The sequence below is a fragment of the Eumetopias jubatus genome, unplaced genomic scaffold (assembly GCF_037043125.1).
Source record: "Eumetopias jubatus isolate StellerSeaLion01/CBP00866 unplaced genomic scaffold, mEumJub1_p1.0 scaffold_1, whole genome shotgun sequence".
Classification (NCBI taxonomy): Eukaryota; Metazoa; Chordata; class Mammalia; order Carnivora; family Otariidae; genus Eumetopias; species Eumetopias jubatus.
The window spans coordinates 131142677-131155578 of NW_028274807.1; the positions used below are offsets into that span (position 1 = coordinate 131142677).

The 12902-nt window shown below is 42.2% G+C and overlaps 1 protein-coding gene across 3 annotated transcripts in view; it reads left to right on the forward strand.

The window, feature by feature from the left end:
• PLCL2 (phospholipase C like 2) overlaps positions 1-8488 on the forward strand; it is a 185130-nt gene extending 176642 nt beyond the window's left edge. Inside the window, exon 5 of one of the 3 annotated variants that reach the window (XM_028099116.2) lies at positions 7625-7752. In XM_028099116.2, the coding sequence (XP_027954917.1) occupies positions 7625-7653 (29 nt within the window). In that variant the 3' untranslated portion in view covers positions 7654-7752. Of the gene's footprint in view, positions 1-2695; positions 2855-7624 lie in introns of those variants that run through there. The other 2 variants (XM_088026293.1, XM_028099115.2) reach the window with 2 other exon arrangements.
• Positions 8489-12902: the final 4414 nt, after the last annotated feature.

Sequence of the window (12902 nt, forward strand, 5' to 3'; positions counted from 1 at the left end):
CTTTGCCCACTCCAGCTCTCAGCCACGTGGCCACTGCATGGTTTGGTAGCAGAGGTCGGGGGGAGTCTTTGTGGCCATTCTGGTTCACTCACCTCAGTAGGAAGGCAACTCTGGTCTTCTCTAAGAGATAGCTGGATAGAAAACGCTTTGGAAAAAAAAATAACTGAACTATAGAATTCCTATTGTTTTAGCTCTAGGTCTAAATAAAAGCAGTGAATTGGGATTGTTAATTTTAGATTCAAAAACTATGCAGCACTAACAGATGTGCCTGGAAGTATTTTTAACATACATTCAAAGCTAGGACATGTTTTATGGTCAGAAAGTTTGCTGGTTGGCCGAGTGTTGAGTATGGCTGGGACGCTGGCTCTGGTGTCTGGTATCTGCCGTCATCATTCCTTTCCCAGCTGCTCCAGCCTCTGACCCGATCTCAGGCAGCCACTGGCAGGGCCAGAAGGAACACGGGGCAGACTCTCAGCAAGAGCTGCTGGGATCCAGCCCTGCCCTTAGCTCTGTCTTTTAAAGATTATGTTCTGAGTCTAAGTAGGAACCTTAAATATTTTGACCTAAGGTTGTTATAACTCTTTCATGATGAAAACCAAATAAAATAAGTTATGAAATTCAAAACAGAATGTGTGAAACCAAATAGGGTTTGAGTTTCTCAACTGGAAACATTGCGAAGCCAGTTTCGTAGGAGTCTTCAGATACCCTGTGTCAGTGGGCGGCAGTGTTTTAAATAGCCTTTGCTCTTTCGAAGTCTTCTGAAGCAATGAGATGTGAACACTGCTACAGCAAACACCATCATCATCTCTTTCGGAATTGTTCTTTACTCCTGCTGGATGCCGCAATCCTGAGACATGTCAGACATGCAGTTTTAGATGCACAGAACAAAATATAAGTAATGTGGATAAAGCTCAGCAGCTCCCCAGCCCGGGTTTATGGCCTGTAGGGGGTCCTTTGTGTCTCCCTGGGCTAGCGGCTGAATACCTTGTCTGTCCAAGATACGGTAATGACCTGTCTGAACTTGGGAAACAGAAGATTCAACCAGACAAAGAATTCTGTTATTACCACATTGATTATCCTGTACCATCTGGGGATTTTTGTATTTAAAGGCCCCATCCTCCTGTGGCAGATCTGTATTAGGCTGACATGGAAGGATTGCCAAGGCATGATTTTTGGTGAACAAAAAGGAAACTGAAGAATCTGATAGTTGCTTGATTCCCTTTCTATAAAACTAAAATAAAATACCTATTCATAATATATATAAATGCAGAGGAAAATGTGCAGCATGTCTTTGGGAGGCAGCTGTGAGGGTGAAAGAGGTGACTTTCACATTTTACTCTCATTATATTCACTCAGGCTGTTTCTTGAGCCCATGTCCTATGCCCGGTGCAGTTCTAGGCCTGAAGCGGGGAGGGCTCAACAGTGATCTGAAGACATAAAAACCCCTGTTCTCATGGAGCTCACCTTTAATGGGAGAGACAGACAGTGAACAGCAACAGAGAACGTTACACGGTGGTATGCATTTGGAGAAAGCAAGGCCAGGAAGGGACAAGGAGGGCTGTGAGCAGCAAGTAGTGGTCTTCATTTTGGAAAGGTGATCAGGGAGTCAAGGCCTAAAGGAGGTGAGAGAGCAAACTGTGTGCCTTTCTGGGCAAGGGCCTGCCCTGCACAGGGAATGCTGAGTGAACCACCTTGAGGCTGGGCCAGAGAGAATCTTCTGTGTCTGAGGAGCACTTCGGGGCCCAGCGTCTCAGTGGCTAAGCAAACAAGGTGGGGCGATCAAGGGGGTGAGGACAGCTGAGGGGCAGGACATATAGGGCTGTGGTAAAGGACTCTCTCACTGAGTTATGTGAGGAGTCACAGAAGGGTGGGGGAGATGTGTTCTGACTACATGTAATTGCATCTCTCTGGTTGAGAAAAGAGAAGCAGGGTAGCCAGTTGGAAGGGCATTGTCGTAAACTCAGAGAAAGGTGATGGTGGTTCAGGCTGCAGTGGTGGCAATGAAGGTGCGAAGAAGTCCCGAGAACCTGTATATGTGTATACATGTATTAATGATAGAGGCAAAGGAGGCTGCTGACAAGTGGGGTGAGAGATGCAGGAAAAGGAGAGGACTCAAAGTTGGTACCGGGGCCTTTGGTCTAAGTCACTGTGAGAACTGAGTTGTCTTAACCTAAGAGGAGCTGGTTAGAGAAACTGGTAGGATATCAGGAACTCAGTTTTGGAAATGTGAAGTCCAAGAGGACATGCCAAGTAAGCATTTTGAATGTAGACCCACTAATTTTTATTAAAAATATGAGAGCAGAAATCAGTGAAATTTAACTCAGGAAATTGACAGAGAAAATCAACAGGACTGATAGCTGGCTCTTTGAAAATATCATTAAAATCAGTGAGTCTCTAGCCAAGCTAACTAGGAAGGAAAAACAAAAAGAGGACACAAATGAATAATATCAGAAATGAAAGAAGGGACGTCACTACAGATCCCATGGGTATTAAAAGGACAATAAAATAATATGATGAAAATTCTCTTCCCACAAATTTGATAACTTAGATGAAATGGACCAATTTCTTGAAAGGCACAATCTACCAAAACTCACACAAGAAGAAATAGACAATTTGAATAGACCTATTTCTATTAAAGAAGTTGAATGAACAGTTATAACCTTTTTTTAAAAGATTTTATTTATTTATTTGACAGAGAGAGAGAGGGAGAGCACAAGCAGGGAGAGCGGCAGGCAGAGGGAGAAGGAGAAGCAGACTCCCCACTGAGCAAGGAGCCCGACGCAGGACTCGATCCCAGGACCCTGGGATCAAGACCCGAGCCGAAGGCAGATGCCCAACTGACTGAGCCACCCAGGCACGCCTAATTATAACCTTTTAAAACAGAAAGCACCAGTTCACATGGGTTGACTGGTGCATTCTAGCAAACATTTAAGGATGAAATCATACCAGTTTTTTTTTACAATCTCTTACAGAAAATAGAGGCAGAGGGAATACTTTCTCAGACCTTCTACGTGGCCAGCATTATCCTAATACCAAAACCAGACAAAGACATTACAAGAAAACTACAGATCAGTATCTCTTATGAACATAGATGCAGAAATTCTCAAGAAAATATTAAAAAGTTGAATCCAGCAATGTATAAAAAGAATTATACACTATGTCCAGTGAGATTTATACCAGGTATGAAGGGTTGGCATAATAATTGAAAATCAATTAAGGTAATCCATCACATCAACAGGCTAAAGAAGAAAAATTACATGATCATCTCAATAGATTGGAAAAAAAGCATTTGACAAAATTCAATGCCCATTCATGATTTTAAAAAAACAAAACAAAACAAAAACCTCTCAGCAAACTAGAAATAGAGAAGAACTTCCTCAACTTGATAAAGAACATCTAAAAAACACCTTTAACTATTACCATACTTGTGAGACCTCATACCTTTCCCACTAAGATCTGGAACAAGGCAAGAATATTCTCTGACTCCACTGTTTTTCAACAGTGTGCTAGAAGTCCTAGCAAATGCAATAAGACAAGAAAGAGAAATAAAAGGTGTACATTGAGAAGGAAGAAGTAAAACTGTCTTTGTTCACAGATGACATGATTGTCTCTGTAGAAATTCCAAAAGAATTGACAAAAAACTCTTGGAACTAATAAACAATTATAGCAAGGTTGCAAGATACAAGGTTAGTGTATAGAAGTCCATCACTTTCCTAGATAATAAAAATGAACAAGAGTAATTTGACATTAAAAGCATAATGCCAGTTATATTAGAACCTCCAAAAATGAAATACTTAGGTATAAAATCTAGCAAAATATGTACAAGGTCTATATGAGGAAAACTATAAAACTCTGAGGAAATATATCAAAGAAGAAATGAAAAAATGGAGAGACATCTCCTATTCATGGTTAAGAAGACTCAATATTTTCAAGATGTCATTTCTTTCCAACTTGAGCTAGAGATTTCAACACAATCCCAATCAAAATTCCATCAGGTTATTTTGTGGATGTTGATAGGTTGATTCTGAAGTTTATATGGAGATGCAAAAGACCCAGAATAACCAACATAGTATTAAAGGAGAAGAACAAAGTCAGAGGACTGACACTACTTTGAGATTTACTATAAGGCTCCAGAAATCAAGACAGTGTGATATTGGTGAAAGAATAGACAATTAGATCAGTGGAGCAGAATAGAGAGCTCAGAAATAGACCCACATAAATACAGTCAACTGATTTTTGACTGAGGGGCAAAGGCAATACAATGGAACAAAGATATTCTTTTAAACAGTGGTGCTGAAACCACTGAACATCCACATGCAAACACACACACACACACACACACACACACACACACACAGACTTACACCCTGCACAAAAATTAAGTTAGATTATAGATATAAATGTAAAATGGAAACTTATTATAAAGCTCCTGGAAGATAACATAGGAGAAAACTTAGATGACCTTGGGTACAGTGATGACTCTTTAGATCTAACACCAACAGCACAATCCATAAATGAAAGAATTCATAAGACCAGACTTCATTAAAATTAAAAATCTCTGCTCTGCAAAAGATAAGAGAACAAGACAAGGCACAGACCGGGAGAAAATACTTGTAAAAGACACATCTGATGAACAGCTGTTGCCCAGAATATACAAAGAACTCTTAAAATTCAACAATAAGAAAATGAACAATCTGATTTAAAAATGGACAAAAGACCTGAGCAGACGCTTTACCAAAGCAGATATGCAGATGGCAAGTAGGTATGTGAAAAGTTGTTCAATGTTAAATATTAGAAAATTGTGAATTAAAACAAAAATGACACATCAAGGTTTGCCTATTAGAATGACCAAAATCTAAAACACTAACAGTACCAAACGCTGGTGAGGATGTGGAGCAGCAGGAACCCTCATTCATTGCTGGTGGGATGCAAAATGGCCCAGCCCTTGTGGAAGACAGTATGGCCGTGTCTTACAAAACTAAACATACTGTATGATACATCAATCACACTCCTTTCGGTATCTACTAAAATGAATCGAAGACTTACGCCACACAAAATTCTGCACATGGATGCTTATAGCAGCTGTATTCATAATTGCCAAAACTTGGTCATAACTGAGACATCCTTCAGTAGGTGAATGGATAAATAACCTGTGGTACATCCAGCATTAAAAACAAATGAGCTATCAAGGCATAAAAGACATGGAGGAAAGTTAAATGCATAATAATACTAAGGGAAAGAAAAGCCCATCTGAAAAGGCTACATACTATAGGACATTATGGAAAAGGCAAAACTATTGAGTTAGTAAAATGATCAGTGGTTGCCAGGGATTCGGGGGAAGGGAGGGATGAGTAGGTGGATCGCAGAGAATTTTGAGGGCAGTGAAACCTACTCTGTGTGATAATGTAATGGTGCATACAGGTCATTAGATGTTTGTCCAAACCTGTAGAATGTACACCACCAAGAGTGAGCCGTAACGTCAACTGTGGACTTTGAGTGATGTCAGTGTGCGGTGTAGGCTCATGGGTTACAACGAATGGGCATACCACGGTGGGGCAGGGTGTCCGTCCTGGAGGCGTTTGTGCCTGTTGTGGGGGTAGGGGCATATGGGCTACCTCTCCACTTACTGCACGCTTCTGCTGTGAACTTAGAACTGCTCTAAATAATAAAGTTATTAATTTTAAAAAGCAATGTTTGGAACGTCAAAGCACAAATGGAATATCTAGTTACAATCTATTATCCATAAATATATGTAGCAATCCCACATGTGAGGGCAAATAAACTCTTTAACAAGAAATTATATTTTGGGCACAATATGCTATATTATATGCAAAGACCTTACTGCTCATAATATCTCAGTATATGAATCCAGTGACTAGTAAGAATGAATAAAAAATGAAGTTCCTTCAATTAAACTAAGCAGTGGAACATCTATTTATAGTTATTAATTAAAGGTCTTTGTAAAGCAGGAAAATCATGAACAGTAAGTGGTAAACAGCAAACCATTCTATGGATTCTGGCCTCCAAGTAGCTTAAAATTACATTGTAATTTGGTCTCACCAGAGACTGAGATTTGATTATAGTCCAGTTGCTGCCAAGCTAAGTCCTTACCTGTTACCCTTGGCAGCTGGCCCCCAGCTTTTGTTGTACGGGAGTACTTTAATGGAGATGCACATTGGGAGGCAGTTAAAAAACAAAACAAAACAAAATAAAACCCAGAAGGGGAGGAAGAAGGGATCGTACCAAGAATATAAGTATGACAAAGAAAAAGCCAAACTATGGAGGGATGATAAAGAGAATAATAGAGTAAATTTAGAGCCTGAGGGGAAGGGAAAAAAATAGCAAACAAGAAAAATAAGAAGAGAAGTTAATAGAATAAGTAGAAAGACTATTAATGGAAGGCGATTAAAGGTAGGAAGGAAAAACAGAACAAAAAAACAAAGTAGGAAAGTTGGAATTTCCAGTGGAGCACCACATCATTTCTCCTAACCAGTAATCTTAATGATTGGCTGATATATGGGCAGTTTCAACCCCCAGGGATATTTGACAACATCTGCAGACATTTGGGTTGTCACAGCTGAGGGTGTGCTACTGGTCTCTAATGGATAAAAACCAGGGACGCTGCTAACCAGCCTAAGATGCACAAGAGAGCTGCCCCCACCCACCCACCCAGCAAAAGAATGCTCTGGTCAAAATGTCAAAGAGTGATGAGGCTGACAGACTCCTGGTGACTGCGCTTCAGTCTATTGCATTGTGTTTTGACCTGTATGTGCTTAGACTGCATATATGTCAAATTGATGGCCACACCCTATAAAAGAAATTAAAATTTGGCTAAGAAAGTTTATCCAAAGTAAAGAATCCCGTCCTTCCTTCCTTCTCTAGCAAATAGTCAGTGAAAACCTGCTGTGGGCCTATCTGCCAAAGCTTGCCTCCAAAGCACATATTTATAAACGGAGAACAGACTCAGGGTGGTCACGGGGCTAGGGATGGTGGGGGGGATGGAGATGGGTGTGACTATGGCGTCATGCTACCGGGGACATCTTTGTGGCGGCAGATCAGCTCTATGTGTTGGTTGCGGTGGTGGTTATGTGACTCCCCCATGGGAGGAAGTGACACAGAGCTATACACATGCCTTGCACCTGTGTCAGCTGCCTGGTTTGGATATTAGGTAAGATGGAACCATTGGGAGAAATTTGGGAAAAAGTATATAAGACCTCTCTGTGCTATATTTGTGTCCTTCTGTGAATTTATACTTATTTCAGAATGAAAAGCCAAAAATAAAGCAAACCTTAAAAGGGAAAAACCAAGATGGGCCAAACAATTTAGCAAAAGATATAATTCTAACTAGGGTAGACAGCAGTGGACCACACACACAGAATTCTGTTCAGATTGTTAAATAGAAAGGACTGAAGAGGCAGCACACTCTTGGAGTTTGGTGTGGAAAACTGGGAAAACAAACTTTTTTTTATTAAAATTGACCTATTCGGATGCAGAGCCAGAATCAAATAATATATATGTCCTCTTGCAGCATCAAAATATTTCTGTTTCAGTGGAAGACCTATAATGTCAGACTGCAGCAAGAAGTCCTGTCACACCTAACATTTAATTGCGTGTCTTGTTACAGGGACAAGCGGATCTTTTGAAATACGCTAAGAACGAGACTTTGGAGAACCTGAAACAAATCCATTATGCTGCTCTTTCATGTGGGCTGAATAAACCAGGCACAGAAAATGCCGACGTTCAGAAGCCGCGCCGGAGCCTGGAAGTCATACCTGAAAAAGCAAATGATGAAACTGGAGATTGAAGGAATTTTCTAGAAACCATTATGGAGTTTATAACTCTAGGACCAATTGTAGTCAAATGGGACATTTGCTTTGCACTCACTAATGAAAATAATACTTGGGATTTTAAAGCACAACTGGAATAGCTAATTACAGTCTATTAAAACTGTGAATGTATGTAGCAATTCTGCGTGTGAAGGCAAATAAACCCTTTAACAAGAAATTATATTCCTGGCCAAAATATGCTATATTTGTATACAAAGACATCCTAACAGTTCCAGTGTGAACAGCAAGACTATTCGCTCTAGTTCCATGAGGGAAAAAAAAAATTTTTTTCCCTGGCTGAAAACAATTTCTTGAGACAGAAATGGATTGTATTGTCAAAAGTAGTATTTATTGGAGAGAAACCTAATCTACGCATTTTGTTTATAGATAATTGCCAGAGTCTCTGGGTTATAGATGATTTTGGTGGCATGCCTGCTGAGCCATAATTACTAGGGAGAATGTAAGTGGACAGATGCCCCGAGTCCCCAGGGGCCCTGGAGAGCCATCGAGTACAAGGAGAACATACAGGACTGAAGCTCCCCGGCTGAAGATGCACGCTGGGTAGCCATGCGATGGAATGGCAACCTGTCTGGAAGCAACACACTGTAAATAGTTTTTCATTGTATGAAGTAGTGTTCACATTAAAGAGATGTTTTATGATATTTCTCCAATAGCAGTACCTACATTTCATGCAAGTTTAACTTTTAAAATTTCTAGTTAAAAATATTCTACACTCCAGAGTAGCCAGTTGTTGAACAGCTTTGTCACAAGTGAGTTGCTTGTGTGGTGTTAACAGATTTACCTCGAGGAAGGTGTTCACGACTCTGCCCCATGGCAGCTGACTGCTGGTACTGCGAACCTGGCCCCCTCTCTCTGCTTTGGTGGTTTGCACTGTCCTGGAAACAGTGCCCGCAACCGTGTGGAGAGGACCCCAGAGGCAGTGAGAGGGGCGGGGGCACTCGGAGCTGCCCTGGGCCAGGTGGGATTTTAAGCCAAGCCTTTATTTTCTGAGTGACACTCTGTGCTATTTTTGAAAAGATAACCGGACACTGCAGCCTAATTACCGCTGCTCCCAAACCCAACTTGCTTTCAGATTTTGGAAGAGTAAAAGCTACCTAAATCTTCAGCAACCCTTCTTGATTTGCGCATTTTCTTTTCGGTGGTTCAGGTCTGGGAGCCAGATTAAGTATGAGGAATCTGCTACATCCTCACCGTTAGGAAGATGCTCAGGCTGATACGTTTAATTTATTTCTGCCCAGACTCCTAAATATCCTCTTTAAAAACACTTTCTCTGCTCTGTTCTTGTCATTTGCATTCTAATAGTGTGCCTAAGTTAAGGTATGCATCTCTACTGGCTCTCGGCTGGATGTAATTCCAGTTAGAAAATTAAACCTGTCTGTTACTTGAATAATAGCACGGTTCCCTGCACACCCCAGCAGATAGCCCCCGGTAGCTTTGGCTCTTAGCTCAGAGAGGAACTCTACCCAGAAGAAAGGAAAGGGAAAAGAGAGAAGAATTAAAAGTAGTTTCATAGATTGAGAAGTAAAACAATGTATAATTTAGACTAATGTTAGCAATCCTTGAACTTAGCGGGCAAGTAAATAGCAATATTGCACTTAAAGTGAAATCCAGAAGTAACAAAAAAATACTCTTAAAATATAAGGAAATTGGAATAAATGCTACATTTATAGCCATGGCAGACGTTAATCGAAGATGTGACTTGAATGAATGAGAGCAAGGCACCTGTGATTCGCTGTAGTTCTTCCAGGTGCAGAGTGAGCAACTTTAGGACCGAAGAAGTCCGAGATGATTGCATCTGACACTGTTTCCCAGATGCGGGAGTTGCAGACAAGAATGATATAATGCACTGCCCCGTGTCACAAAGTCTGATGGGGTAGTGTTGGCGCTTCACCTAGCCCCAGATTTACCCCACCTTCCCTCGACTAGAAAAAAGGTCAGCCTTCTTTTGATCCATCTTTTCAAAGGAAGTAGCCACGTGATGGGAGAAAGGTTGCACACTTGTTTAGGAGTTGCTCCCAAAGCTGCCCCATTCCTCCTGTCTGCCTAGCCCCTGCCAACGAGGCCCTCCCACTTCAGTCAAGATGGCGACTCCAATTGGGAACACGCGTTCATGGCTAACTGAGCTACTTATGGTCTTCCGTTCCACATTCATAATGGCCAAGGGCCAAGATTATGATTTATGATCTTTGTAAGCAGTTTTATAAAGGACTAACTGGCCTGCTCTGAATTGAACTTGTGGGGGCCTTATTCTAACCCCACTGGTCAAACAAAAGTGAGTTATGCTCCTGAGTTCATAAATTGTGGCGACATTGGGGTGACATGCTGGCTCCCCTCCGTCATCTACATTCCTTAAATGAGGTGATCTCCCCATAAGTCTCTTATTGTAAATACAAATAATGCCCTTTAGTTTGACTAATGCCTACATTACTCACACTGTCCACACAGGCTGTGTGTCATCCCCTGATGCACAGACTCCGGCAAATGCCTGGTCAGTTCAGTGGGAAATGAGACATCCCACAGGCAACAGGTAAGCAGAGTGGAGTGCCAGGTTCCCAGCAGCTGTGTGGAGCACTTGTCCACAGAGTAGATCCCAGGGCATCTGCTTGTCCAATGGATCCTCTGTTACTTGAGCTGTTGCAAATGTTGGTCTCTTCTCTGCTTTTGGCAGCTACAGCTTCTGAACAGTGGGAAAGAAAGCCTCTAAGCCCCAAATGCTCACCCCCTCCATCTCAGGGTGCACGTGGCCTGAGAGTCTGGGCCCGGGTAGAGTCCCTCCCCAGCCGGGTGGCCTGCATCCTAGGGAGGATGCTCTCCACCTGCGTGGAGGTGGGGCCATTGAGCCCTGGCTGGGGAGGGTCGTCCGGCTTGCAGTCTTTATCATGTGGCCTCATTTGATATATTGAATACTTTGCATTGAATCTTTAATCAAGGGTTGAAACAAAGAATGCAAATTTGAGCCTAGTCAACAGCATTGCTCCCCTGAGCATCACCCACTGAGTGAGAAAATCCAGGCTTAATTTCTCTCTACCATTTTCAGTAGGTGCTCATGCCTGAGCTAGGGTTTGATCTGAGCAGACCTAACATCTACCACGAGTTGGAAGAGTTTTCTGTTTGTTATGTTTGACAGTGGGACCCTTTGTTGGGATGGTGTGCCAATGGCTGTATTGGGGACTTTGCATATGTCATTTCATCCTCTCACCAACTGCAAGGTATTTATCCAATATTATAGGTGAAGAAATGATGACTTTAGCCAAGGTCACAGACTGCTCAAGTCAGGATTTGAACCCAGATCTGCCTGCTCTGAAGCCTGTGTCCCCAAGCATTATATCTATACTCTTCTGAATTCCAAATATATATTTCTCCTCTAAACTACAAGGTGGGTACTATGTCATAAAGAATAATGAGGTAATTGGCATTTTATTCCTCTTTCACACTGAACATGAGCTCCTGAGAAACCACTGAGATTTACTCAGTCTGATTTTATTGAGCACATTTTAGACACTAGGGATCACCATGAACAAAAGCGGCCATGGTTCCAACCCCTGTGGAGCTCACAATTTGGTTTTGAGGAGCAGGAGACATTAATCCAAATAAGTACAAAGATATAATTAGAACCCTTTTGAGGGCAATGAAGGGGCACCCTGGGCTCACATCCTAGAAGGGGCACCCTGGGCTCACATCCTAGCTGGGTACTAAGGGGAAGTGTTCTCAACCTTCCTTGCTTCTGTAACTCAAGGACTGAAAAAAAATTCTGCTTTCCTGCATAGGATTCTTGTGAGGACTGAATAAGATGGTGTTTATAAGGTGCCTGGCTTGCAGTGGACTTGCATTATTGCCATTAGTTATTCTTGGAAGGCAGGGCCATGAGAGTATAAACAGGGGCCTCACCCTCTTGAGAAGATGGACTGAATATCTACTGCTCTGAAACACAACCCTCAGAACTTAAAACAGTCATTATATCTTTTGTGGTTCTGTGGGTTGGCTGGGCTCACTTCAGTGGTTCTTGCTTGGGGTCTATCATGCAGTTGCTAGCAGATGTCAGCTGGGGCCGCAGTCACCCGAATGGCTACCCATGCAAGATGGCTGCCTCACAGGGTCTTGGCAGGGCACTGGCCTGGGCTGTCAACGAGGGCGTCTGCATGTAGTCTCTCCATGTGCCTTGGACTTCCTATAGCAGGGTACTGGGTTCCAAGAGTGAGCATTCCAGAAAACCCGCATGGAAACTGCAGGTCTTCTTGAGACTTCTGGAGCCTATCCTTCTGAGGCTACAGCATTCTGCTATATTCTATTGTTCAAGTATGTCACTAAGTCTGCCCAGGTTCAAGGGGGTAGAGAAATCAACTCCCTGTCTTGAGAGGGTAGTGGCAAGGTCACGTTGCAGAAGAGGATATGGGATAGGACATATTAAGACCACCTTTGGAAGACACAAGCTACCACAGAAGATTCCCTGGGAAAGTGGTACTTTAGCTGAGACCCGAAGGCAAAAATGGTAGGGGAGGGTGAAGCACTTCAGGCAATTTAGGGCAGGGAACCCAGCATGTTGCAAAAGCCAGTGATAGGAGGGAGGGTGTCATGCTTGAGGGCCCAAAGAAGCAGAGTGAGACCAGGGTGCAGACAATGAGTGGGGAATGAGTGGTGAGGGTGCTGGATGGAGCCCATCATGAAGGGCTCTGGATGCCTGGTCAGGGATTTTGGTCTTGTTTTCCTAAAAAGCTGGTGCCAAACATTTAGCTTTATTATATTTAATCCACCTTTTATTGGTTTTATTTAATTACAAAAGAAATATATGCTCTTTGTTACCAAAAGGTCAAATGCTAAAGAATGTAAACTTAAAAGTGCCCATGTTCCTCACACTGCCCATCTCCTGCTCCCCATGGGAAATGGTTTGGCCAGTTCCTCCTTACATGGGGATGTTCAGATGTCACCAACAACATAAGTTCCCGCTTTTGCTATAAAGAAAAGATAAAACTTTAAGGATCACAGAAATTGTAGAATCGAGTATTTAAGAAGTAAAACTGTGGCCTGGAGAGTGATGAATAGCAATTCAATTTTATG